The sequence below is a fragment of the Hylobates moloch genome, unplaced genomic scaffold (assembly GCF_009828535.3).
Source record: "Hylobates moloch isolate HMO894 unplaced genomic scaffold, HMol_V3 SCAFFOLD_9, whole genome shotgun sequence".
NCBI lineage: Eukaryota > Metazoa > Chordata > Mammalia > Primates > Hylobatidae > Hylobates > Hylobates moloch.
In genome coordinates, this window is record NW_026652284.1 from 12,248,325 (window position 1) to 12,273,838 (window position 25,514).

General features: G+C 47.5%; 2 protein-coding genes across 3 annotated transcripts; both read right to left on the reverse strand.

Moving 5' to 3' along the window:
- Positions 1 to 9,975: 9,975 nt before the first annotated feature.
- LOC116813907 (PRAME family member 1) lies at positions 9,976 to 15,934 on the reverse strand. Of its 2 annotated transcripts, XM_032760974.1 has the most exons (4): positions 15,857 to 15,934; positions 13,084 to 13,395; positions 12,109 to 12,687; positions 9,976 to 11,163 (listed from the first exon to the last, which is right to left on the reverse strand). In XM_032760974.1, the coding sequence occupies exons 2-4, from the start codon at positions 13,368 to 13,370 to the stop codon at positions 10,605 to 10,607; spliced, it is 1,425 nt and encodes a 474-aa protein (XP_032616865.1). In that variant the 5' UTR covers positions 13,371 to 13,395; positions 15,857 to 15,934; the 3' UTR covers positions 9,976 to 10,604. The 2 variants fall into 2 exon arrangements, with proteins under 2 accessions (XP_032616865.1, XP_032616866.1); XM_032760975.2 differs by lacking the exons at positions 12,109 to 12,687; positions 13,084 to 13,395; positions 15,857 to 15,934 and adding an exon at positions 11,633 to 11,911.
- A 6,065-nt stretch (positions 15,935 to 21,999) lies between these two features.
- LOC116813908 (PRAME family member 22) lies at positions 22,000 to 25,514 on the reverse strand. Its single transcript, XM_032760976.2, has 3 exons — positions 25,184 to 25,514; positions 24,218 to 24,796; positions 22,000 to 23,210 (listed from the first exon to the last, which is right to left on the reverse strand). The coding sequence occupies exons 1-3, from the start codon at positions 25,468 to 25,470 to the stop codon at positions 22,637 to 22,639; spliced, it is 1,440 nt and encodes a 479-aa protein (XP_032616867.1). The 5' UTR covers positions 25,471 to 25,514; the 3' UTR covers positions 22,000 to 22,636.

The window sequence follows — 25,514 nt, forward strand, 5'->3', positions numbered from 1 at the left end:
CAGCCTCTCCGAGTAGCTGGGACTACAGGCGCCCGCCACCACGCCCGGCTAATTTTTTTGTATTTTTAGTAGAGACGGGGTTTCACCGTGGTCTCGATCTCCTGACCTCGTGATCCGCCTGCCTCGGCCTCCCAAAGTGCTGGGATTACAAGCGTGAGCCACCGCGCCCGGCCCTACATTTTTGTATTTTTATAGAGATGGGGCCTCACTCTGTTGGCTAGGCTGGTCTCTAACCTCTGGCTCAAGCGATCCTCCTGCCTCAGCCTCCAAAAGTGCTGGGATTAGTCTTGAGTCACCACATTGGGCCAACTGGTTTATTATTGAATCATGTGAACAGAAGACAGATGTGTCAGTTTTTGATTCCAAGTCTAGAATGGTAATTTCCTTTGTAAAACATTCTGGCCTTATAGTAATAACTAGGGAGTATTTCCCGCGAGAACTTGAAGGGCTCAGACAACTTTACTCATTAATGGACTTCGACCACAGCATGGTGACCTGATTGAAAAACATAACACAAGAAGTTACGAGGCCAGGCGCGGTGGCTCACACCTGTAGTCCCAGCAGTTTGGTGGGCTGAGGTGGGTGGCTCATTTGAGGTCAGGAGTTCGAAACCAGCCTGACTAACATGGTGAAATCCCATCTCTACTAAAAATACAAAAGGCCAGGCACAGTGGCTCACGCCTGTAATCCCAGCACTTTGGAAGGCCAAGGTGGGTGGATCACGAGGTCAGGAGTTCAAGAGCAGCCTGTTTAACATAGTGAAACTCCATCTCTACTAAAAATACAAAAATTTGCCAGGTGTGGTGGCACACGCCTGTAGTTCCAGCTACTTGGGAGGCTGAGGCAGGAGAATCACTTGAACTCAGGAGGCAGAGGTTGCAGTGAGCCAAGATTGTACTACTGCACTCCAGCCTGGGCGACAGAGGGAGACTCCGGACTCTGTCTCAAAAAAAAAAAAAAAAAAAATTACTATGATATTGCTGAATTGGTCACCATAGGTGAACATTTTAAGAGCGTTCTAGAACATAAAATTATCCAATTTTGAAAGAAAAGAATGCAAAGGATAATAAAGTGTTTGCAGCTAAAACAGCTGAAGGGACAAGAGCAAGGGGGCTCCCCTTACTATTAAAACTCAAATCCAGTTCGTTGTAAACACAGAAACCCTGCTCGAGTTGCCTGCCACCTTTGAAACAGGCCATTGGAATGAAAATTGTCCACTTATGCACCAGGTCTCTATTGGACCGAATGCTTTTGTCCCAGACGTTGTTCACATTAGAGGACATTTCTTTTTTTTTTTTTTTTTTTTTTTTTTTTCTGGCTTTTTTTTTTTTTGGTAGAGGCTGGAGTGCAGTGGCAAGATCTCAGCTCACTGCAACCTCCACCTCCTGAGTTCAAGCGATTCTCCTGCCTCAGCCTCCCAAGTAGCTGGGATTACAGTTATGCACCACCACATCACACACAGGGGCCTGTTGTGGGGTGGCGGGAGCGGGGAGGGATAGCATTTGGAGATATACCTAATGTTAAATGACGAGTTACTGGGTGCAGCACACCAACATGGCACATGTATACATATGTAAGTAGCCTGCACATTGTGCACATGTACCCTAAAAGTTAAAGTATAATAAAAAAACATTAACTAGGTGTGGTGGCATGTACCTGTAGTCCCAGTTACTGGGGAGGCTGAGGGAGGAGAATTGCTTGAACCCAGGAGGCGGCGGTTGCAGTGATTGAAGATCGTGCCACTGCACTCCAGCCTGGGCAACAGAGCGGGACACCATATCAGAAGAAAAAAAATAAAGAGAAAAGAAAACAGAACAAAAGAAAGTCCAGCATGGTAAGAGGTACATAGAGGTACATGTGGGTAAGCTTCATTTGTTTTTCCTCCTTTTTCCCTTCTCTGGACAGAATTGTCAATGCAAAACATTCCAAAAACACAGAGCAAATGTCTTCTATAATCTTCTCCTTATCTGTGACTCCTCTTCACAGTGTGTGTGCTAGTGTCTTCCAGACTTTTTTGTATGACGTGCTATATAGAAGATCAGATCAAATGGGCACATTCCCAATCCTAATAAGTGGTGACTTGCCAGATCTGGACTCACGTTGCAGGGTGCTGGGACCTCTGCCAGAATCAAGCAGTAGCTTCAGGAGCCAGGGCTTTGGGTCTCTTCTGTGCATCTTCAGGAACTTTTATTGACTTTTCTCACCGTGACCCCCTTCTCAATTACCAACTTCCAATCTGAAAATGACATCCAACTAGATCCTGAACTTCCATTCAGTTAACCCTGATTGAGTTTTCAACTTCCTTCTTATTAAGTGATTCAATTAGATATAGATTCATAAAAGTGAAAGAATTAATAATAGGGTGAAGGTCTAAAATTCATTTATTCACTTATTCCATAAACACCGGTAAAGTTTGATTAATATGTGACTTTCATAGTGATACAGGGAAGGGTTTAATCTGTTTCTGACATTAGAAAAAAAAATATATATATAGTATCTTTATTGGAGAAACTTTGGCCACATCAAAAGTATCAAAATGTTTCAGAGTTAAAACAACTTTAAGAAGACAGTGATGTCATCCCTAAAAAAACACAATAAAAATCTCGGTGTATGCACTGGTCACCTGGGTTTTATGCTACCTAACATGGTAGATCATATGCCCATTCGGGTGGAAGACAGGAACTACTGAGGGTGTAATTTATCTCAAGGTTAAGGTCAAAGATTCACTGAAAGAAATCAGGCCTAAATTACAAAGTGAAGTGGGGGCTGGGCTGGACAGGACTGAGTGTTTTAATGGGACCCTGGGAGGGAACCAAGACAACATAAAGCATGGCAGGTATTTTGTGGGCATTTAGACAAAAGGATCGAAAGACTTCCTTCTAGATTGAGTTTAAAAATTAAAAAAAAAACATAATTACAAAAGAGATAATGCAGACTCTTAAAGCATCGCAGTGTCTTTGAGGGCAGAGACAGCAGATATAGTCTTGGCTCCTACTGGAAGTTGAAGCATCATTACTCACAAACATGGTGGGCTTCCCTCAGAATACCAGCTTGGGAAGATTGCCTCTGAGTGTGTGAGCTGTGGCAGAGCCCAGAGAGGAGCAGTGTGGTCACAGATAAGGAGGGAGACTTTTCAATCTGGAAGCATGGATGGTGGAAGCTGTGTATCTGCAGAATTCGGGAGAGAAATGAACCCCTTGGGGGAATCCTACACCATCCCCAGGACCCCAGCGAGAATCCTGCAGTTTGGGGGATCTTTCTACCATGTTCTGGTTGCTTGTGCTTTGAAGGTGCTCTTCTGCTCTCCAGGTCAGAGCAGCCTTCGGAGCCCATCTGAAGGGACGGCCTGAATTCCACTCACTGAATTTCTGCTGGGATTCCAAAGCTTCTCCAGGCTTTTCATCCGGGTCTCTAAAATATTTCTGAACTTCCGTTTTCCTCCCCCAGCCTGAGCTGTCGGAGAAGCTGAGTCCTCTGCTTCCTGGAAATGTCAGCCGATCTCTCCTGCACCCAGGAGTATAGCCACAAACAATGCTAAGAGACACTCTCCCTGGAATCAGCAGTAACTCATACATTCTCCCCAAATTCTACTGAGCTATTTCAGTGCCCACAGCAAGGCACAAAGCAGGGAGCTCCTCAGCTGCTGCTCTGGACCTAAAGAGGCACCCAGGACCAATGGAGGGGAACCTTGTCTACCTCTCACAGGAAAAGCTGACTCCTCTGGTTCTCCTAGAAGTGCCAGGCTGTTGGCAGAGCCTGGGACAGGTCCCAGTGTGGGGGCCATCCCTTCCCAGGCTCTGCTGGCCCAGCCTTAGAGCTGACGAGGCTGCACCTGGAATGCAATGAGTCTGTTTCTGAGTCAGCGCTTTTCCTGTGGTGTTTGCCCTCTGTGCATTTCTAACAGTCAAAAATCTCGGGTCAGGCCCTGCTGTGGCCTCCTCTAGTCCTCAAGAGGGTTTCAGCTGGGCGCGGTGGCTCAAGCCTGTAATCCCAGCGCTTTGGGAGGCCGAGGCGGGCGGATCACGAGGTCAGGAGATCGAGACCATCATGGCTAACATGGTGAAACCCCGTCTCTACTAAAAATACAAAAAATTAGCCGGGCGTGGTGGCGGGCGCCTGTAGTCCCAGCTACTCGGGAGGCTGAGGCAGGAGAATGGCGTGAACCCGGGAGGCAGAGTTTGCAGTGAGCCGAGATCGCGCCACTGCACTCCAGCCTGGGGGACAGAGCAAGACTCCGTCTCAAAAAAAAAAAAAAAAAAAAAAAGAGGGTTTCATTCCAGATCGCATTTATAACTGTCTTTCCCAAGACTGGGGCTGCCCCTCTTTTTTCCTCCAATAAAGATATGAGGAGAAGGTCACTCTGAGAGCGGACAGTGGATGTTGAGGGAGGTGCCTGTAGCAGCCTGGGGTCAGGGAGATCTGGGAACTTGCTGCCGCCGGATGGAGCCAGGGGGACTCCAGAAAGGAAGTGGCCCAGAGGAGCTGATGGGGGCCAGAGTAAATGAGGAGAGAGATGGCAGCAGCGTGGGGGACCGGGTTCTCTGGCTTTCACAGAGCCACATCCCTCAGAGCCACATTCCTCGTAAACTGGGGACTTGGATCTGAGACCCTGAAAGGACTGGGGCCTGGGTGTGGGGCTGTGAGCTTCCAAGGCCCTTTGATTTTGCCGTGGTCTACATGAGGTTCCATTGGTTGCCCCACCCAACCCCAGGGGCAGAAAGTCAGTCTAGCAGGGAGACCTGGGAAGAGAGTGGCAGTGGCAAGCATCCACCCTGGATGCAAAGACAAGGGACAGGTCAGAGGGAGGAAGCCTTGGCGTGAGGCCAGAGGAAGGGAGGCACTTTGGATACGGTGCAGTTCCGTTTCTGCATTTGTCACAGCCTCACAGGACTGTGAGGATTGAACTTTGCAGGAAGGAATGAGGGAGAATGGGGTCTGGACTGGAGTCCCTGTCATCCAAGTGACCCGCTATCTACTCCTGCAAATGAGATGACGGTCTTGCTAGATGTAAGTCGAACCCGGGCCTATCAGGCTAACCGGCACTTTCTGGTGGATCCGGAAGAAGCACAGTGATCCTCGGTCGAAAAAATCTCTCATTGTCCAGGGCTGAGGTTTGTCAAATGGCGCTGAAGGGGGAGACTCTGGGGAAAAACCACAGAGGAGATTTTGGTACATTTCACACTCTCACTGCCCAGTGCCTCTCCTTCCTATTAGTCAGGCATGCTGGCAGGAGAATCACTTGAACCCGGGAAGCGGAGGTTGTGGCAAGCTGAGCTAGTGCCATTGCACTCCAGGCTGGGTGGGCAACAAGAGCGAAACTCTACCTCAAGAAACAACAACAATAAAAACAACAACAACACTTTGGGATCCCAAGGTGGGTGGATCACCTGAGGTCGGGAGTTTGAGACCACCCTGACCAACATGGAGAAATCTCGTCTCTACTAAAAATACAAAATTAGCCGAGTGTGGTGGCGCATGTCTGTAATCCCAGCTACTCCAGAGACTGAGGCAGGAGAATTGGTTGAACCCAGGAAGTGGAGGTTGCAGTAAGCCAAGATTGCGCCATTGCACTCCAGCCTGGGCAACAAGAGCGAAACTCCATCTCAAAACATAAATAAATAAATAAATAAATAAATAAATAATAGGTGACACCTCAGTTCTAAGAAAACTTCACCATTTTTTCTTAAAATCCTAGTGATTATTTCAACCTCTCCTTAGAGATCCTATAAAATTAGAAACCCAAACTCCCTTGTACATGACTCACTCTCCTGAATAAGCCCTCTCTTGAGTATGTACCTTTGCTTTGCAATAGACACTTCTTGCCTTTTGCTTCATTCTGCCTACTTCCTAAACCCTTTCTTGCAGCGATGACAAGAATGTGGACACTGGTTGGTGATTGAGTCTCTGGGTACCTGGAGACGACATAATCGCTATGGCAATAGTCAGAGTCTAAAAGTCACACAGGATATCACAATTCACTCTGGTTTTTCTTGGGGGAAAAATCCAGTAACTTTGGCCCCGTATCCCCAAAGGGCATCACTCAGCACAAACTGAGAAGCAGCAGTCCTACCGCTGGGTTGTAAGTATATGGCTTTATTTCTGGGTTCTCTATTCTGTTCCATTGGTCTATGTCTCAACCTTCATACTGGCACCATGCAGTTTTGCTTACTATTGCCTTACCGTATAAATTGAAGTCAGGTAACGTGATGCCTCCACATTTGTTCATTTTGCTTAGGATTGCTTTGGCTCTTCAGCCTCTTTTTTGGCTCCATATGAATTTTAGGATTCTTTTTGTAATCCTGTGGAAATGATGTTTGCATTTTGGTGTCAATTTTTAGATTGACATTTTTTGATTGATGTTTGATGTTTGCAATTTTTAGATTGCTTTGGGCAGTGTGGTCATTTTCACGATATTGTGTCTGTCAATCCATCAGTATGGGATGTTTTTCTTCTTTTTGTCATCTATGATTTTTTTCAGCAGTGTCTTGTAGTTCTCCTTGTAGAGATCCTGTACCTAATGGTTAAGTGTATTCCTAGGTTGCTTTTGTTATTGTCAGTTTTTGTTGTTGTTTTGCAACTATTGTAAAGGGATGGAGTTCTTGATTTGATTCTCAGCTTGCTTGTTGTTGGTATAAAAGAGTGTTACTGATTTGTACATACAGATTTTGTACCTGAGACTTAAGTGAATTCATTTATCTCATCTATGAGTCTTTTGGTGGAATCTTTCAGGTTTTCTAAGCACATATGATCACATCATTGGCAAACACAGGTAGTTTCACTTCCTTCTTTCCAATTTAAATGTCCTTTATTTCTTTTGCTTACCAGATTGCTCTGACAAAAACTTTCAGTCCTATGTTGATTACAAGTGGATAAAGTGAGCATTTTTGTCTGCTTGTAGTTCTTAGTGGGAATACTTTCAACATTTCTTCATTCAATATGATGTTGCATATGGATTTGTCATTTTTGGCTTCTATTATTTTGATGTATGTTCTTTCTAGGCATAGTTTGTGTAAGTGTAGTCTATTATTTTACAAGCTTAGATTTATATTCTGTTTTACCTGAGTGCATTCTGAGATTTGGCATCTATTTTACCTGATATAAGTACAGCTACTCTTGCTGTTTTTTGGTTTCCAGTTGCATGGAATATCTTATTCTACCCCTTCACTTTCCATCTACATGTATCCTTACAGGTGAAGTGAGTTTCTGGAAAACAGCAGAGAGTAGGGTCTTACTTTTTTACTCATTCAAAGACCCTATGCCTTTCACTTGCAGAACTGAGATAAATTATATTCATTGTTTTTATTGGTAAAGGCTTAGTACTCCCATTTCATTTCACGTTTTCTGGTTGTTTAGAGACTTCTCTCTTCCATCCTTTTCTTATTGTCTTTCTTTGTGTTTAAGTAATTTTCTCTTCTGGAATCCTTGGAATGTGACTTTTCTGGCCAGAAACCTCTGTGGCTGGGAGCACCTTTGCCAGAGTTTTGATGGGGTTCACTGGGTTCGTTCTGCCCACTCAGCCTGGTAGACTACGCTTGGCTCATGTTTCAGGCCTGGATCACATGCCTATTAAGGGCGGGTCAGGGCTGGAGCGGTGAGGGGTGTGCGAGTGAGCAGGGGGTCTGGCCACTTTGGACAGTCACTGGCTGCTGCTGCAGCAGTGGGGCGGGCAGCTCCAGGTGCCAGCATGGGTGCCAGATTTCTGCAAGGCTGCAAATGAACCAGGCACAGCACAAGCAGCTTCCACGGTTGTCACTGAAATACACAGTGACACCAACACTGAAAGCTTGGAAATGCCAGGAACTGCAGAACCCCCAAAAGGGGGTCACAGCCCTGGCTCAGGAAGCTCCCACATCTGGGCTCCTGGAAGAGTAATAGCTCTCTCTTTTTCTCTTCACCTACAACTTGGTGAGCAAGGGACATGTTTCAGCTTTGTTTGTGTTATTGCTCTTTTAGCCCCACCATTAGGCGTGTCCCAAGTTCTTGTCCTGAGACCAGGAAGAATGAAATATGCAGACAAGTGGAGGGTGAGCGAGATAAAGAGGAGCTTTATTGAGCAATAGAACAGCTCAGAGACCCACAGTGGGTAGCTTCTTTCTGCAGCCAGGGTGTCCTGATGAGTGTTCAGCTCTGAGCAGAGAGGAGGCCCTGGGGTGGGTGATCCCTCTCTCCTGGCGGGTTATTCCATCATCACCACAGCTCTCAGTAGAGAGGAGGCCCTGGAGTGGGTTGCTGATCTCTGCAGGAAAATCATCCCAATAGTGGGTAGTTCCTCTCTGCCACTGGTCTTCCTAATGTTCTCCCTGAGTCTGGGGTTGTTTTGGCATCAGGCAGGAGAAAGTATGTGCTAATTGGGTCATAGGTGGCCATGAGCAGGCACAGAAAAGGCAACACATGTTCCCACTCTGGTCCATAGGACTGGTGGCCCAGCCCACGGGCTTCAGGCCCTCCTTGGTCAGAAGGTGGAGCCTCACCAGTGACCCTCACTTTCCTGTCCAGGATTCTGTCTGCCTCCCACCACCAACCATGGAGCCTAGGTCACTTGTACCAAGGAGCATCCAAAGACCAGCGCTGATCTGTCTGCAACCCCCTCAGCCTCCCTTCTACACTCATCAGGGCCCAAAGTCCAGAGGGTTCAAGACAGCAGTGGGATGGTGCATCAGCACTGACCTGAGTGTGCACAGACACACCTGGGCTGCGACAGCATCTGGGCTTGATCACAACCACAATAGAAAATTAGAGCAAGCCCCATGAGAGATGAGGCAGTGAGAGCAGACACTCTGAAGCTGCAGGAGAAGGGGGGATCTCCTGGACCCTTGAGAGCACTGGGGGACCTCAGTTGGTAACTGTGACCTGGACAGCTTCAGTTGCACCTTTGGAGCTACTGCCCTGCTAACTCAGGAGAACCAGGACTCCCTCTTGTCCCAGGCTCCCATCAGCTCCGAAGTATATGCAGCCTCGGCTGTGCCCTCTTTCTGTGTTTCCCTGAAGAGGTGACAGGTGAGATGCAGGTTCACAGCAGCTCGGGCCAACCCTGCACAAACAAACCCAATGCTCCTGGGTGTGGTTTAACGAGCCCCAACTGCACTCTCGTCCAGGAGCTTGCAGGCTAACAGCAGGCAGTGGGCAGTGAGGTAGAGGCTGTGGTGGAGACTCCAGATCTGGGACCAGGTTCCATTTTGCCATGAGAGGGTGTGGGTGGCACAGTTGGCTGCCTCAGGGACATGGAGCACAGGCCTGGCTCATGACCCTGCCAAGGGGGTGCCTCCAGGAGTGGTTCGTGGTTCCCAGGCCCAGCATCAGGCTGGTCACCCCTATGGGGGGCGGATCTTGGAAACACAGCCTGGGGTGGATCCGCATAGAACCTCCCTTCAAGACCCGGGAGCTTGACACTGTTAGCAGGATGGGCACAGTGGCCAGATAGCTGGCCAGGTCCTTGAAGCCGGTGCCATTTCTGCTTCCCACCCTGGCCCCCTGAGGGATGGCCTCAGCTCTGCCTTCTGGGCCTGGCATCCACACATCTTGTGCGAGCAGGGCACCACCCCATTCCTATCTTCTCCTTGGGGCCCCTCTCTGCCCATCCCTTTGCGCCTGACCGAGCTGCTCCCCGTGGGCAAAAAAGTAAGAAAAGAACTGATGACTGAAGAGAAGTAAAGAATGGGTGGAGATCATCTGTACGCCTGTTTTCCCAGCACTTTGGGAGGCCAAGGTCGGTGGATCACTCGAAGCCAGGATCTTGAGACCAGGCTGATCAACATGGAAAAACCCCGTCTCTATTAAAAATACGAAAATCAGCCAGGCTTGGTGGAAAGTGTCTGCAGTCCCAGCTATTTAAGTGGTTGAGGCACAAGAATCACTTGAACCCTGAAGGAAAGAATTGCAGCGAGCCCAGACTGCACCACTGCACTCCAGCCTAAATGACAAAGGGAGATTTTGTCTCCAAAACAAAACAAAGGACAAGAATGGGTGGGAAATACTCAAAATGATCAAATTTTATTTGGTTGCTTTGATGTTCTACAGCTGAAACTCAATCACAGACAAATTAGTATTTCATTATTTTTCCATCAGTAACTCAATAACTGGAGATTTCTGATGGATAAACTGCTACAACAGGTTAAAAGTTTTCATTGAGGTTCTCTATTTCTGATATTTCTTGGTAACCATCCTTGCAGGGATAACATTCTCATCACTGTAGAACTTTAGCTTCTTTTTCCGACTCTGTAGGACACGGGTTCCTGAAGGTCTCGTTGACGTCACCTCAACATTTTCCTCCAGCCTTGCCCCCTGCTGTTATGTTTTTTTCCCTCACTCTGAGCACTTGCCTGCACTTCCTTTAAGTCGCATGTGGCCTGGACACAGTCACTCATGCCAGTAATCCCAGCACTTTAGGAAGCTGAGGCAGGAGGATCCCATAAGCCCAGCAGTTTGAGACCAGCTGGAGCAGCATAGCGAAACCCTGTCTCAAATTGTCTTTAATAAAAATTTTGGAATTATTAAAAAAGGAAATAAGAAAAAAGGAAAAGAACTTGCACCTACATACTAGATTTTAGTGTCCAAGTGCCTGGAAGAGAACTTTGGATTTATCTACCCTGCTAGGCACGCCTTCCCTAGCAGCAAAGATGGAGCTCCAGTTCCTCAGATGGTGATGAACCACAGGAAGGGCAGGGGGTGGGGCCAATGAAGATCCTCTTGGGCTGCCTGACTTCCCTCAGTGTACACATCAGCTCAGCCCGAAGTGGGGTGAAGATCTCCCAGTTGACACGAACCAAGGAATTCAAACTCTCCTCAGGGGCAGGATACGTCTCCAGGCTTAACTTGCTCAGCGCACTGGTGTGGCGCAGCAGGTCCTTCAGGGCGTCCATAGACATGCAATTTCTGCCAAAGTAGAAGGTGGTGAGCTGGGAGCAGCGGCTCAGGCCAGGCAGGATGGCACGGAGTTGGGAGTAGTGGATCTGACAGCCCTCCAACACGAGGGTCTCGAGAGTGGCAGCAATTTTCTGTAGCAGAGCTCCGAGGGGTTCAAGACTGATGCGGAACAGCAGCACATAGCTGAGATTCAGATGCTTTAGGTAACCGAGGCTTGGGTACTGGGAGAGGCACTTCACGTCCTCTTCCAATAGGTAGCCACAAGTTAATTCCAAGTTCTCCAAGGGGTTCTGGAGGCACCTGTGGAGATCAAGAAGTTAGTTCTGGGCAATGGTACCAGTTAGACGAAGGTAGTGGGGAATAACATCAAGGAAAATGCCTGCTTCAACCAAACACAGCTTTATTCCCACCATCTGATGATGGTCCTCATGCAAGTTGCTGCATGATGAGGACTCTGATCATTCAGGGGCTGTCCCAATTTAGGCTCAGCCCTTTCACCATTGCTTGTGTGATTGGGTCAAGGCCACAAAATCTCTAAAGCCTTTTTTTCATCTTTCAGCAGAAAACTTCATCTCTGGGCCACAGGTACCCAGTGGGAGATGTGCACAAAGAACTCAACTCAGCAAGGTCTAGGGACATCAGCTAGGGCTACCTGCCAGCAGGGGCTCCCTGACATGCCTGCATCTGCAAACCAACTATCACTTTTTACCACTGTCACGCCTACTCCCTCACCTCCATCCCAGAAACACGCATTTCCCATGTCAATTACCTTTCCCGGAGTTCAAAACAACCTTTTACAGACAGGGAATCAGAGACAGGATCATTCATGATCACTAAGCTGGTGAGGACAGACCTTCTATTGTGAAATGCATAGGTTTGATGCACTTTCCCTCCTTTCATACCCTCCTCTATTATCTCTTTGACATCATATCAACTTGAAACACACTTTGTAACAGGAAATTCACACGTGCACCCCCAGTAGAGCTGAAACTCCCACTAACTAGCTTGTACATGATGTCCCTCTCTAGCTTCTACCCCAGGTAACCCCTCTGCCCTTATAGGAGCGATCCTGTGATAGCCACTCCAGGACAGGGAACACTGAATGGGACATTGTGTTGACCTTCTGGTATCCCCTTCACTGTGACATTGCCACTGGCTGGCACACAGGACACGCCTTCTAGTGTTTGCTGTAACAAAACAAGGCTGTTCTGTGGTCTGCATAGAAAGTGCATGATCCTTTCTCACCTGATCAGCAGTTCCAGGTGTCCACTGAAGAAGGTGATCAATTTTATTTTAAGCAACTGGAGGTGTTCCAGCCTGAGGAACACAGAGCTCAATTTGGCAACTAACCGTCCCTCGAGTTCAATGTCTGACGTGTAATGATGGCACCTGGAGAAAACGAGTTTGCGAAGATTCTTCATCTCCTTCAGGTAACAACGAAGCTTTCTTATCAGACGTGGCCAGGACATGTTCCGCATTTCTAGCTCCTGAATATTATTCAGGTATATTATTTTCAATGACTTTCTGAGATATTTAATCGGCGTTAGATAATTGACCAGCTTACTACAGCACAGGTGTACTAAACCTCTCCTTTGGTAAACCCACTGAAAGAGGTAGCTCAGGCATTCATCCTGGGGTATTTCCTTGAGGCAGACATCTATGAACACCTTTAAGGGCTGGTGCCCTCCCATCCTTGGACAGTCCTCTGCTGTCTGCCTGTTACTCATGGCCTCTGGGGAGCAGGACAGGGCCCAGGCTCCAGGCCATCCGGCCCAGAAATTCTCATCAACATCCCGCAAGTCCAGCACTTGAAGTTTCCACCTCCTGTGGGTAAGGTAAGGGAGAGGCTCAGAATTTAGAAGGACCCATCCCTGACCTTTGCTTTCATTCTCATCCCATAAATCAGCTGCTCCTGTCCTCAGTGCTCCCTGTTCTCTTTGTTTTTTCTTGATCCCTTTTCCCTTATGATTCTGACTGCTCCCCACTTCTATTTCCTTTACATTTCACTGAGTAAAGGCAGGTTTTTTTTCCAATAGTGGACCCTGTGCAGTGAGCAGTCCTTTCTCTGAGGATCTGGACAATGGCCAAAGCCTCCCTGAGCTTCCTCGGCAGCACCACCAGAAGACACTGGGCCACACTTGGGCTACTTCTCTGCCTGACCCTGCTGTTCTTTCCCTGGACACCTCAGCCCCATCTACCAGCCCTCCTGGGTCACCTCACCTGGGGCGATCCTTCTGTGTAAGCAGCATATGAAGCCCTTCCAGCAATGCTTTTAAGGTCTCCAGATGAAGCGTCTTCATCAGCGATCCCAGAGGGAGGCGATTGAAGGGCCAGGCCTGCACCATCACCGTCAGAATCTGGAAGTGTCTCCTGCTGAAGGCCTCCAGGAAGAGTGGGAGATAGAGCACCCTGGGCAGCTCCTCCACGGCAGAGATGGCCAAGGCCTGGTCTCTCAGCAGACTCTGCCCCGCCAGCTCCAGGAGTCTGGGTGGGGCCTGGATGCTCATCCTGATGGATCCGCAAGGAAAATCTCTAGAAGACAAATCCAGGGAAAATGTATCACTCTCAGGGCAAACACAATCACCCCATCTTCTCCTAGGACCAATATCATTGCTCTGGTAGAGGTAGAAAAATTACCACTTTACCCCAATTCAACTCTGTGCTTGGTGGCTTCAAATCTATATTTCTGCTTCTGCTGGTACCAGGAAGAATGTCTTCCAAACACCAAGGAGGGAGGGATCAAAGACACCACTGGCCCATTAATTTTCATCCATTGCTCCACTGAATCCCAGTACCACCGGACAGTGCCACTGAAGATCCTGAAAGCCAAGCTCTACCTCTTTGAGGAAAAATTTCTTGTCACTTACCACCCTAAAGCAATGAGAATGAGAGTGTCCTGTGGCCCCAGACAGCCTACATTCTCAGTTCACACCATGAACATGCTGGGGGAACACTAAAGGGACTCCCTAAAATCGATGTCATTATTTTTTATTTTGAAAATTTTCTACCAGAAATGGACCAGTTCCTGTGGCTCATGTCTGTAATCCCAACGCTGCTGGAGGCCAAGGCAGGCAGATCACTTGAGGTCAGGAGTTCAAGAACAGCCTGGCCTACATAATGAAACCATGTCTCTACTAAATATAAAAAAATTAAGAATCATTTGACTCCAGAAGGCAGAGGCTGCAGTGAGCCGAGATCGCACCACTGCACTCCAGCCTGGGTGACAGAGTTAGACTCTGACTCAAAAATAAACAAATTGATAAATCAATTAATTTAAATATTAGCCAAGTGTGGTCATGCATGACTGTAATCCTAGCTACTCTGGAGGCAGAGGAAGGAGAATCACTTGAAACCCAGAGGCAGAGTTTCCAGAGAGCCCAGCTCTGGGCCCTGCACTCCAGTCTGGGTGACACAGTCAGAGTACATCGCAGAAAACAACAAAATAATTCACTGGAACTGTAAAAGTGGTGTGATGGTATTCTACAGCATTTGGAAAGTATGTATAGAAATGCTAACTGTAGCTGGGCATGGTGGCTCACTCCTGTAATCCCAGCACTTTGGGAGTCTGAGGTGGGCAGATCTCCTGAGGTCAGGAGTTTGAGGCCAGCATGGCCAACATGTCAAAACCCCGTGTCTGCCGGGCGTGGTGGCTCACGCTTGTAATCCCAGCACTTTGGGAGGCCGAGGCAGGCGGATCACGAGATCAGGAGATCGAGACCACGGTGAAACCCTGTCTCTACTAAAAATACAAAAAATTAGCCGGGCGTGGTGGCGGGCACCTGTAGTCCCAGCTACTGGGAGAGGCTGAGGCAGGAGAATGGCGTGAACCCGGGAGGCGGAGCTTGCAGTGAGCCAAGATTGCGCCACTGCACTCCAGCCTGGGCGACAGAGCGAGACTCCGTCTCAAAAAAAAAAAAAAAACCCCGTGTCTACTAAAAATGCAAAAATTAGCTAGGCATGGTGGTGAGTGCCTGTAATCCAAGCTACTCAGGAGGCTGAAGCAGGAGAATCACATGAACTAGGAGGCAGAAGTTTCAGTGAGCCGAATCACACCATGGCACTCCAGCCTGGGCAACAATAGGGAAATTCCATCTCAAAAAAAATAAAATAAAATAACCAGAAACTGTAAAAGTGCTACGATGCTATTCTAGAGCACTGTAACTCTAAGATGAAGGTTCCAATACACATCACTTCCACATACTCCCAATTACCCACTTTTGGATGGATCCTAGGGGCAAAAATAAATCCCATGATCTGAGCAAAACTGCACTCTTGAGATTGGTGTGTGGGATACCTTTAAGGATTTCAAGAAAATGAAAGCACACTTGGAGAATCACAATAACACCAAGTCTATGAACTGTAATTGAAGGGCACAGAAACAAATAATTTCAAATGTCAAGAAATAAAAATTCATCTAACTGTCAATTGTTAATATATTTTTTAAAAACCTGCTTCGATAAGAATTTTAAAAGACAAGCCGGGCGCGGTGGCTCAAGCCTGTAATCCCAGCACTTTGGGAGGCCAAGGCGGGTGGATCACGAGATCAGGAGATCGAGACCATCCTGGCTAACACGGTGAAACCCCGTCTCTACTAAAAAAAAAATACAAAAAATTAGCCGGGCGTGGTGGTGGGCGCCTGTAGTCCCAGCTACTCGGAGAGGCTGAGGCAGGAGAATGGCGTGAACCCGGGAGGCGGAGCTTGCAGTGAGCCGAGATCGCACCACTGCACTCCAGCCTGGGCAACAGAGCAAGACTCCGTCTCAAAAAAAAAAAAAAAAAAAAAAAAAGAATTTTAAAAGACAAAAACCAAGCACAAATCACAATTTAATGGATGAAGACAAAACTACATTTAGAGGAAAAATGAAAGCCTAAGTCTGTTCATCTCACGAAACAGACAGAAAAATATTCTGTGCCACTTTGGGATGTGTGTCACCATCCCTGACTGGCTGGCTGCAGATCAGATGGGCTTGACCATAAGAAGGTGGTGACTTACCAGCGCTGGACTCACTTTGCAGAGTTCTGGGACCTCTCAGAGAACCAAGCAGTAGCTCCAGGTACGAGTGCTGTGGGTCTCTTCTGTGTACTCTCAGGAGTTTTATAGACCTTTCTAACCCCAGCCTTCCCTTCTCAATCACCAGCTTCCAATCAGAAAGTGATACCTGATTAGATCTTGTAGTCACACCCAGTTCATCCTGATTGAGTTTTCAGCTTTCTTCTGACTAATTGATTGAATTAGATACACATTTATGGAAGTAAAAGAATAAATAATAGGGTGAAAGTCCAAAACTCATTCATTCATTTATTCCCCAAATACTGATGAAGTTTGGCTAATAGATGACTTTCATAGTGATACAGGGAAGGGATTAATCTGTTCCTGATATTAGACAAAAAAAAAAACCCTCAAGGTGTCCTTATTGGAGGATGTTTGGCCACATCAAAATTGTCAAAATGTTTCAGAGGTACAACCGCCTGAAGAAGATAGTGATGTCATTCCCAAGAAAACAGAATAAAAAGCTGTGTATATCGAATGGTCGCCTGGGTTTTATGCTATCTAACATAGCAGATCATATGCACATTCAGGTAGAAGAAAGGAACCACTGAGACTATGATCGATCTCAAGACTAAGTCAAGGCTTCCCTGAAGGAAATCAGGACAAAGTGACTAAGTGAGGTGGGGACTGAGCAGAATGAGACTAGGTGTTCTAATGGGAGCCTGGAAAGGAAACAAGACAATATAAAACATGGCGGTTATCTTGTGGGCATCTAGATGTCAGGACTGAAAGTCTTTTGTCAAGATTGAGTTTATTTATTGATTGTTTAATTGATTTTCAGACGGGACCTCCATCTGTCACCCAGGCTGGAGTGCAGTGGCACGATTTCAGCTCACTGCAACCTCAACCTTCTGGATTCAAGCAATTCTCTCACCTTGCCTCCCGAGTAGCTGGGAATTACGGGTGCGCTCCAACATGCCCCACTAATTTTTGTATTTTTAGTCGAGATGGGGTTTCACCATGTTGGCCTGGCTGGTCTCTAACTTTTTTTTTTTTTTTTTGAGACAGAGTCTCGCTCTGTCACCCAGGCTGGAGTGCAGTGGCGCGATCTCGGCTCACTGCAAGCTCCACCTCCTGGGTTCACGCCATTCTCCTGCCTCAGCCTCTCCGAGTAGCTGGGACTACAGGCGCCCGCCACCACGCCCGGCTAATTTTTTGTATTTTTAGTAGAGACGGGGTTTCACCATGGTCTCGATCTCCTGACCTCATGATTCGCCCGCCTCGGCCTCCCAAAGTGCTGGGATTACAAGCGTGAGCCACCGCGCCCGGCCGTGGTCTCTAACTCTTGACCTCAAGTGATCTCCCCACCTCGGCCTCCCAAAGTGCTGGGATTACAGGCATCAGCCATCTCACCCACCCTAGATTGAGTTCAGAAATTAAAAGGAGAATCATCAAAAGAGACAGGGCAGACTCTTAAACCATAACATTGGCTTTGAGAACACAGGGGGCAGGTACAGTCTTGGCCCTACTAGAAGGTAAAGTGTATTTACCCACAAAAGTGGTGGGCTCCTCTCAGAAAACCAGCTTGCAAAGATGGAATCTGACAATGTGAGCTGGAGCAGAGGCCAGAGAGAAGACTGTAGCCAGACATGGGAAGGGAGACCTTCCCAAGCTGGAAGCCATGAAGGTAGAAACTGTGGGCTCTACAGGATGTGAGAGAGAAACGAAGCAGGATCCATATGTCCCTGTCATGGTGCTATCATCTGGAAACCTTTCCTTTAGACTCTGGGATCTTCCCACAGTGGAACATTTCCCAGCAACCATTGGCCCCAGTCATTTTCCAGGACCCTTCATCCAAATCTTAATGTCACTGACTCCCTTCCTACTCTAATTTAATAATTCTTGTTTCCTCCTTCTTAGAGTCCTTTCTTGTCACTAATATTGAACATAGAGATTCTTATCAGAGCATCACCATTAGGCCTGCAAAGAAAGCTCAGGGCCGGGCACAGTGGCTCATGCATGTAATGTCAGCACTTTGGGAGGCCAAGGTGGGCTGATCACGAGGTCAGGAGATCGAGACCATTCTGGCTAATATGGTGAAACTCCATCTCTACTAAAAATACAAAAAAATTAGCCGAGCATAGTGGCAGATGCCTGCACTCCCAGCTGCTCAGAAGGCTGAAGCAGGAGAATTGCTTGAATCCAGGATGCGAAAGTTGCAGTGAGCTGAGATGAGACTGAGGCGGGCAGATCACCTGAGGTCAGGCATTCCAGACCAGCCTGGCCAACATAGTGAAACCCTATCTCTACTAAAAATACAAAAAGTAGCCAGGTGTGGTGGCACATACCTGTAGTCTCAGCTACTTGGCTGAGGCAGGAGAATCGCTTGAACCTAGGAGGTGGAGGATGCAGTGAGCTGATACGGTGCCATTGCAGTCCAGCCTGGGTGACAGAGCAAGACTCTGTCTCAAAAAAGAAAAAGAAATGTGAAGTCTCCACCCCAAAGTGAACATGGGACATAAGCCACATGTATGTTTATTCAGTATGCATGTGTTAGGTCCCCTTCATGAATACTCATAGGCCACTTCATGACCTGTTGAGTGTGTATACTTGGCCAACCCACTCAGCATAAATTCCTGCCTCATCACTTCCTCCCTGGAAGTACCAGTGAGGGATCTTTTCTGAAAGCTGCACTTTCGAGCCTAAGGCATGGCCGGTCTGCAGGCCATAAGCTACAGAAATATATCTTTTTTTCCCTTTTAAGTAGAGACAGGATCTTGCCTTGTTGCCCAGGCTAGAACTCCTTGGCTCAAGCAATCCACCCACATTGGCCTCCCAAAGTGCTGGAATTACAGGCGTGAGCCACCTTGCTTGGCCTATAGAATTATATCTTTTTTTTTTTTTTTTTTTTTGAGAGGGAGTCTTGCTCTTTGCCCAGGCTGCAGTGCAGCAGCATGATCTCGGCTCACTGCAATCTCCACCTCCCGGGTTCAAGCGATTCTCCTGCCTCAGCCTCCCAAGTAGCTGCGGTTACAGGCATGTGCCACCATGCCCAGCTAATTTTTGTATTTTTAGTAGAGATGGGGTTTCACCGTGTTGGCCAGGATGGTCTCGATCTCTTGACCTTGTGATCCACCCGCCTCAGCCTCCCAAAGTGCTGAGATTACAGGCGTTGAGCCACCACACCCAGCCTAGAAATATATGTTATAATAAAATAGAGCCATGTGTGGTGGCTCATGCCTGTAATCCCAATACTTTGTAAGACTAAGATTGGAGCACTGCCTGAGCCTGGCAGTTCTAGACCAGCCCAGGTAATATAGAGAGACTCCAGTAACATGAGACCTCCAGTACATGTTGAATAGGAGTGGTCACACGTAGATGCTCATCGCAGCACTATTCACAATAGCAAAGACATGGAATCCACTGGAATGCCCATCAGTGGTGGACTGGATTAACAAAATATGGTACATATATGCCATGGAAAACTACACAGCCTTAAACAAGAACAAGATAATGCCCTTTCATTAACTCCTCATCCTCCCTTTGCTGCAACATGGATGGAGCTAGAAGCCATTATGCTAAGCAAACTAAAGCAAGAACAGAAAAGCAAACACCACATGTTCTCACTTATAAATGGGAGCCAAACATTAAGTATACAGGACATAATAATGGGAACAATAGACGCCCAGGACTATTGGAGAGTGGAGGGTGGAAGGGGAGTGGGTATGAAAAAACTACCAAAACCAGCTGGACATGGTGGCTCACACCTCTAATCCCAGCACTGAGGCAGGTGCATCATTTGAGGTCAGGAGTTCACCATGTCCAACATGGTGAAACCCTGTCTCTACTAAAAATACAAAAACTTAGCCTGGCGTGGTAATGCAAGTCTGTAGTCTCAGCTACTTGGGAGGCTGAGGCAGGATAATTGCTTGACCCTGGGAGGCAGAGGTTGCAGTGAGCTGAGAGCACGCCACTACACTCCAGCCTGGGTGACAGAGTGAGACGCCGCCTCAAAAAACAAACAAACAACGACTACCAAAATTCTTTATCTGATAGTTTGTCTATTATCTATAGAACAAACCTGCATCTGTATTTCTGGAACTAAATTACAAATTTGAAAACCTGTGATTTTCAGTGATTGGTTAGAGAGCTGACAAATCACCATCTCATTAGAGTCACCCACTTGATTTCTGCTTTGTCATTTTGGGGGGGGTGGTCACGGTTTCCTGTTTGCTCTAGTTTGTTGTAGATATAGATCTGTATTTTTGCACTGAAGGAAGAATGGTTTACTCCAGTTTTCTCTGTCTGGCTTGTTTTGCTTTGGACTGAATACATTCCCTTAGTGAATCTTCACCACTAGGTTGCTGCTTCCTTCTTGGCTCCAGGTGGTGGCCTAAGCCCAGGTTTACCTAAGTTTTAGTAAACCACGAGAGTGCTGCCAGTCCCAAATGGGGGAAGTCCCAAAGGGATTCCCATGGCAGTGTAGGAGCGCTAGCTAGGTCAAGCCCAGGTTTTCCTGTTTTTTGATAAGGAGAGAAGGGAGGTGTGATAGGAAGATCTCTCATTGAAATGAGTTTGTTTCCAAAAGGATGTATATTTGCATTAATATGGGCTGGAAATATTTAGAATGTATTATCCACCTAAATGATTTTAGCATTATTCTAAAAGAGAAATTGGGTATCTTTACTGGACACAATCACTTTAATTCAGTAAACCCCACTAGTCACCATGAGGACAGGTCAGTGCCCTGGTTTTCCTGTTTTTTGATAAGGAGAGAAGTGAGGTGTTACAGAAAGATGTCTCATTGAAATGAGTTAATTTCCAAAAGGATGCATATTGATGTGGGCTAGCAATATTTAGAATGTGTTATCTACCTAAATGATTTTAGCATTTTTCTAAGAGAAATTGGACATCTTTACTACACACAATTACGTTAATTCAGTAAAACCCACTAGCCACCATGAGGACAGGCAAGGGTTGGTGATGCCATGAGGCTCCCGCTAGTACACACTATGGCCATTCCCTTCCAAGGCAGGGGGCTGCACCTTGTGCAGTGAAGCCCTTTCCTGACATGGCCAATGATGAGGAACAGATTCTCCCAGGTCTTCCCATTATGAGTGAGCAAGGTCTCAGTATCTGGGGAGCAGTGAGGGCCCCTGACTAGAAGAGGGTTGACTCAATGGTTCATCATCACTGCCCACACAGAATGTTCCAGGTCCCAGGCATGCATCTTTTGTGGATGAACCCAGTGAATAACCACAGGAGAAAGTAAGGAAGAGGTGACTGGAGAGGTAAAGAATGGGCATAAATTAATCAAAGTTTAGGCTGGGCACGGTGGTTCACGCCTGTAATCCTAGCACTTTGGGAGGCTTCCTTGGTCACTTGAGGTTAGGAGTTCGAGACCAGTCAGGCCAACATGGTGAAACCCCGTCTCTACTAAAAATACAAATTCCCTTGAACTTGGGAGTTGGAGGTTGCAGTGAGCCAAGATCACACCACTGCACTCCATCCTAGGTGACCAAGCGAGACTCCGTCAAAAAAACAAAACAAACAAACAAACAAAAGACACGTCAGGCTCGGTGGCTCATACCTGTAATCCTAGCACTTTGGGAGGCCAAGGTGGGCAGATTACCTGAGGTCAGGAGTTCGAGACCAGCCTGATCAACATGGAGAAACGCCATTTCTATTAAAAATACAAAATTAGGCCGGGCGCGGTGGCTCACGCTTGTAATCCCAGCACTTTGGGAGGCCGAGGCTGGCGGATCACGAGGTCAGGAGATCGAGACCACAGTGAAACCCTGTCTCTACTAAAAACACACAAAAAAAATGTAGTCCACTACGAAGGCTGAGGCAGAGGATGGGTGAACCGGAGGCGGACTTGCATGACCAGATTGCCCATTGCACTCACCTAGCCTGATCAACATGGAGAAACGCCGTTTCTATTAAAAATACAAAATTAGCCGGGCATGGTGGTGCATGCCTGTGATCCCAGCTACTCGGGAGGCTGAGGCAGGAAAATTGCTTGAACCCGGGAGGCAGAGGTTGCAGTGAGCCAAGATTGTGCCATTTCACTCCAGCCTGGGCAACAAGAGCGAATCTCCGTCTAAAACAAAACAAAAAAAAAAAAAGAAAAAAAAACACAATGACAAAATGAAGTTTATTTTGATTCCTTTATTTCCTGCAGATGAACCTAAATCACAGATGAACTAGTGCCTCTTTTTTTAATTCATCAGGAACTAAAGATTTCTGATGTATAAATTGCTGAAACAGGCTAATCAATCAAGAAGGACAACAGAGAGTTTCCATTTAGGTTCCCTTTACTTCCGACGTTTCTTTGTATCCATCCTTGCTGAGATAACTCCCTCACTCTAGAACTTCAGGTTCTATTTCTGACGGTCTAGGACACAGGTCCCTGAGTCTCATTGACTCCATTCAACCTTTTCGCCAGTGCTGCCCCCTGCTGGGTTTTTTTGTTTTTTTTTTTTCCCACTCACAGAAAGCACACGCCTGAAACAGAGGCTTCTCTGCTCCCTCTATAAGCACCTATAGACCCGGCACGGCTGCTCATGCCTGTAATCCCAGAATCTTGGGAGGCCAAGCAGGAGGCTCCCTTAAGCGTAAGAGTTTGAGACCAGCCTGGACAACATAGGGAAACCCTGTCTCAAATTTTTAAATAAAAATTGTAAAATTGTAAAATAAGGAAAAAGAAAAATAAAAGACACCTAAGTCCCAGATTTTAGCTTCCAAGTGCCTGGAGAAAAAGCTTTTTATACCTCCACCCCACTAGGCAGGCCTTCCGCAGAAGCAAAAATTGAACTCCAGTTGCTCAGTGGGCGACGTGCCACAGCAAGGGCAGGAGACGGGGCCAAAGAAGATCCTGTTGGGCTGCCTTACTTCCCTCAGGATACGCATCAGCTCAGCCTGAAGTGGGGTGAGGAGCTCCCAAACGACATGACCCCTGTCGTCCAGACTCTCCCGAGGGGCAGGATATGTTTCCAGGCTCAAATTTCTCAGCCTGCGTGTGTGCCGCAGCAGGTCCTTCAGAACATCCATGGAGGTGTCATTGCCGTGAAAGCAGAAAGTGGTGAGGTTGGAGCAGCAGCTCAGGCCAGGCAGGATGACCCTGAGTTTGGAGTCCCTAATCCCACAGTCCACCAAGAAGAGGGTCTGAAGAGTGGCAGCAACTTTCTCTAGCAGAGCTCGGAGGGGCTCAAGACGCATGAAGCGCAGTGCACCATGACTGAGATTCAGCTGCTTCAGTTGACTGAGACTGGGGTACTGGGGCAGACACTTCAAGTCCTGTTCTTCTAGGGAGACATAAGTTAATGCCAATGTCTCCAACGGGCTCTTGAGGCACCTGGGGAGAGCAAGAAGTTAGTACTGGGCAATGGCACCGGTTAGAGGACGGTGGTGGAAAATAACCTCAAGGGAAGAGCCTGTTTTGCCCAAACACAAGTTTGTTCTCATCATCTAATCATGGTCCTCCTGCAAGGTACTGCCTGATGAGGACTTGGATCATTCAGAGGCAGTCCCATTTTAGGCTCAGTCCTTTCACCATCACTGGTGTGATTGGTTCAAGGCCACAAAATCTCTAAAGCCTCTTTTCTTCATCTTCCAGCAGAAAGCTTCATCTCTGGGCCACAGGAGCCCAGTGGAAGATATGCCCAAAGAACTGACCTGAGCAAGGTCTAGGGACATCAGTTAGGGCTACCTGCTTTCAGAGGTTCCCTTACATGGCCACATCTGCAAACCACCTATCACTTTGTACCACTCTCATGCCTACTCCCTCACCTCCATCCTGGAAGCACGCATTTCTCATGTCAATTACCTTTCCTGGAGCTCAAAACAACCTTTTACAGGCAGGGAATTAGAGACAGAATCATTTGTGATCACTAAGCTGTGAGGACAGAGCTGCTTCTGTGAAACGCACAGGTTTGGTGCACTTTCTCTTCTTTTATACCCTCCCCTCTGTTGCCTCTTTTTCATCATATTAACTTTAAACACATTTCCTAACAAGGAATTCACAAAAGCTATTCATATTTATCATACTAACTTTAAACACACTTCCTAACAAGGAATTCCTAAAAGGAATTCACCCTCACTAGAGCTGAACCCCCTACTAACCAGCTCCCTACGCGATGACCCTTTCTGTAACGTCTACCCCAGGTCATCCCTCTGCCCTCACTGGAGCGATCCTGTGATACCCACTTCAGGATATAGAGCACCAAACAGGACAATGCATTCTAGTGTCCCCTTCCCTGGACATCGCCAGTGGCTGGCACACAGCAGATGCTGACTAGTGTTTACTGTAACAAAAAAAGGCTGTGCTATGGCCCCCAGAGAAAGCTCACCATCCTTCCTCACCTGATCAGCTGGTCCAGATAGCCTTCGAAGAAGCAGACCCTTCTTATATAAAGCATCTGGAGGTACTCCAGCCTGAGGAACACAGAGCTGAATTCAGCAACTAACTGCTCTTGGCTCTCAAGGCTTGGCAGGTAACAACAGCCATTGGAGATGAAGAGTTTGCGAAGATTCCTCATCTGGCTCAGGTAACGGCTAAACTGTACTATTATACGCGGCCAGCACATGTTCCAAATTTCCAACACTTGGATACTGTCTGGGTATACTGTTTCCAATATGTTTCTGAAATTTAGAATGTTCATTGAATAATTCACCACCTTAGTGCAGCACAGGTGTACTGAACCTCTTCTGTGCCGGACCCACCCAGAGAAGAAGCTCAGATCTTCATCCACAGAATTTTCCTTGAGGCAAACATCTATGAACACCTTCAAGGGCTGCTTCTCTCCCGTCCTTGGACAGTCCTCCACTGTCTGCCTCTTACTCACGGCCTCTGGGGAACAGGAGAGGGCCCTGGCTCCAGACCATATGGTCCAGAAATTCTCATCAACATCCCGCATATCCAGCACTTGAAGTTTCCACCTCCTGTGAGTAACATAGGGGAAAAGCTCAGAATGAAGGCAAGGACCCACCCCTGACCTGAGCTTTCACTCCACATAGAGGACTTCAGCTGCTTTTGTCCTCAGCGCCCCTCCTTCTGTCTCTTCTCCATCCCTTTCCCCCTTGGATTCTGCCTGGTACCCACTTCTAGTGCCTTTACCTTCCACTGGGAACAGACAGGTTCCTGTTTCCTCAGGGGACCCTGTATGGTGAGCAGTCCTTTCCCAGAGGAGCTGGGCAATGGCCAAGAACTTTCCCAGCTTTCTCACTGGCATGATCAGAAGCCCCTGGGCCACCCTCAGGTTCCCAGTTTGTCTGACCCAGCTGCTTATTCCCTGGACACCTGGGCCCTCCCCACCTGGGTCACCTCACCTGGGGCGAACCTTTTGGGCAAGCAGGCAATCAATCCCATCCACTACGTAATATAAGATCTCCAGATCAGGCGTCTTCATCAGGGACCCCAGAGGGAGGCAGGGGAAGGGCCAGGCCTGCACCATCACCTTCAGAACCTCGCAGCGTCTCCCGGTAAAGGCCTCCACGAACAGTGGGGGGAAGAGCTCCCTGGGCAGCTCCCCCAGGACGGAGATGGCCGAGACCTGGTCCCTCAGCAGGCTCTGCCCTGCCAGCTCCAGGAGTCTGCGTGGGGCCCGGAGGCTCATCCTGATAAATCTGCAAGAAAACAAATCCAGAGAAAAGACAAACT

Coding starts and splice junctions, on each gene's coding strand:
- LOC116813908 (XM_032760976.2), bottom strand. CDS start 25,470: ATGAGCCTCCGGGCCCCACGCAGACTCCTGGAGCTGGCAGGGCAGAGC. Junction 24,797..25,183: donor GCCCAAAAGGTTCGCCCCAG/GTGAGGTGACCC, acceptor TGTTACTCACAG/GAGGTGGAAACTTCAAGTGC. Junction 23,211..24,217: donor TATCTGGACCAGCTGATCAG/GTGAGGAAGGAT, acceptor TGCTCTCCCCAG/GTGCCTCAAGAGCCCGTTGG.
- LOC116813907 (XM_032760974.1), bottom strand. CDS start 13,370: ATGAGCATCCAGGCCCCACCCAGACTCCTGGAGCTGGCGGGGCAGAGT. Junction 12,688..13,083: donor ACACAGAAGGATCGCCCCAG/GTGAGGTGACCC, acceptor CCTTACCCACAG/GAGGTGGAAACTTCAAGTGC. Junction 11,164..12,108: donor CACCTGGAACTGCTGATCAG/GTGAGAAAGGAT, acceptor TGATCTCCACAG/GTGCCTCCAGAACCCCTTGG.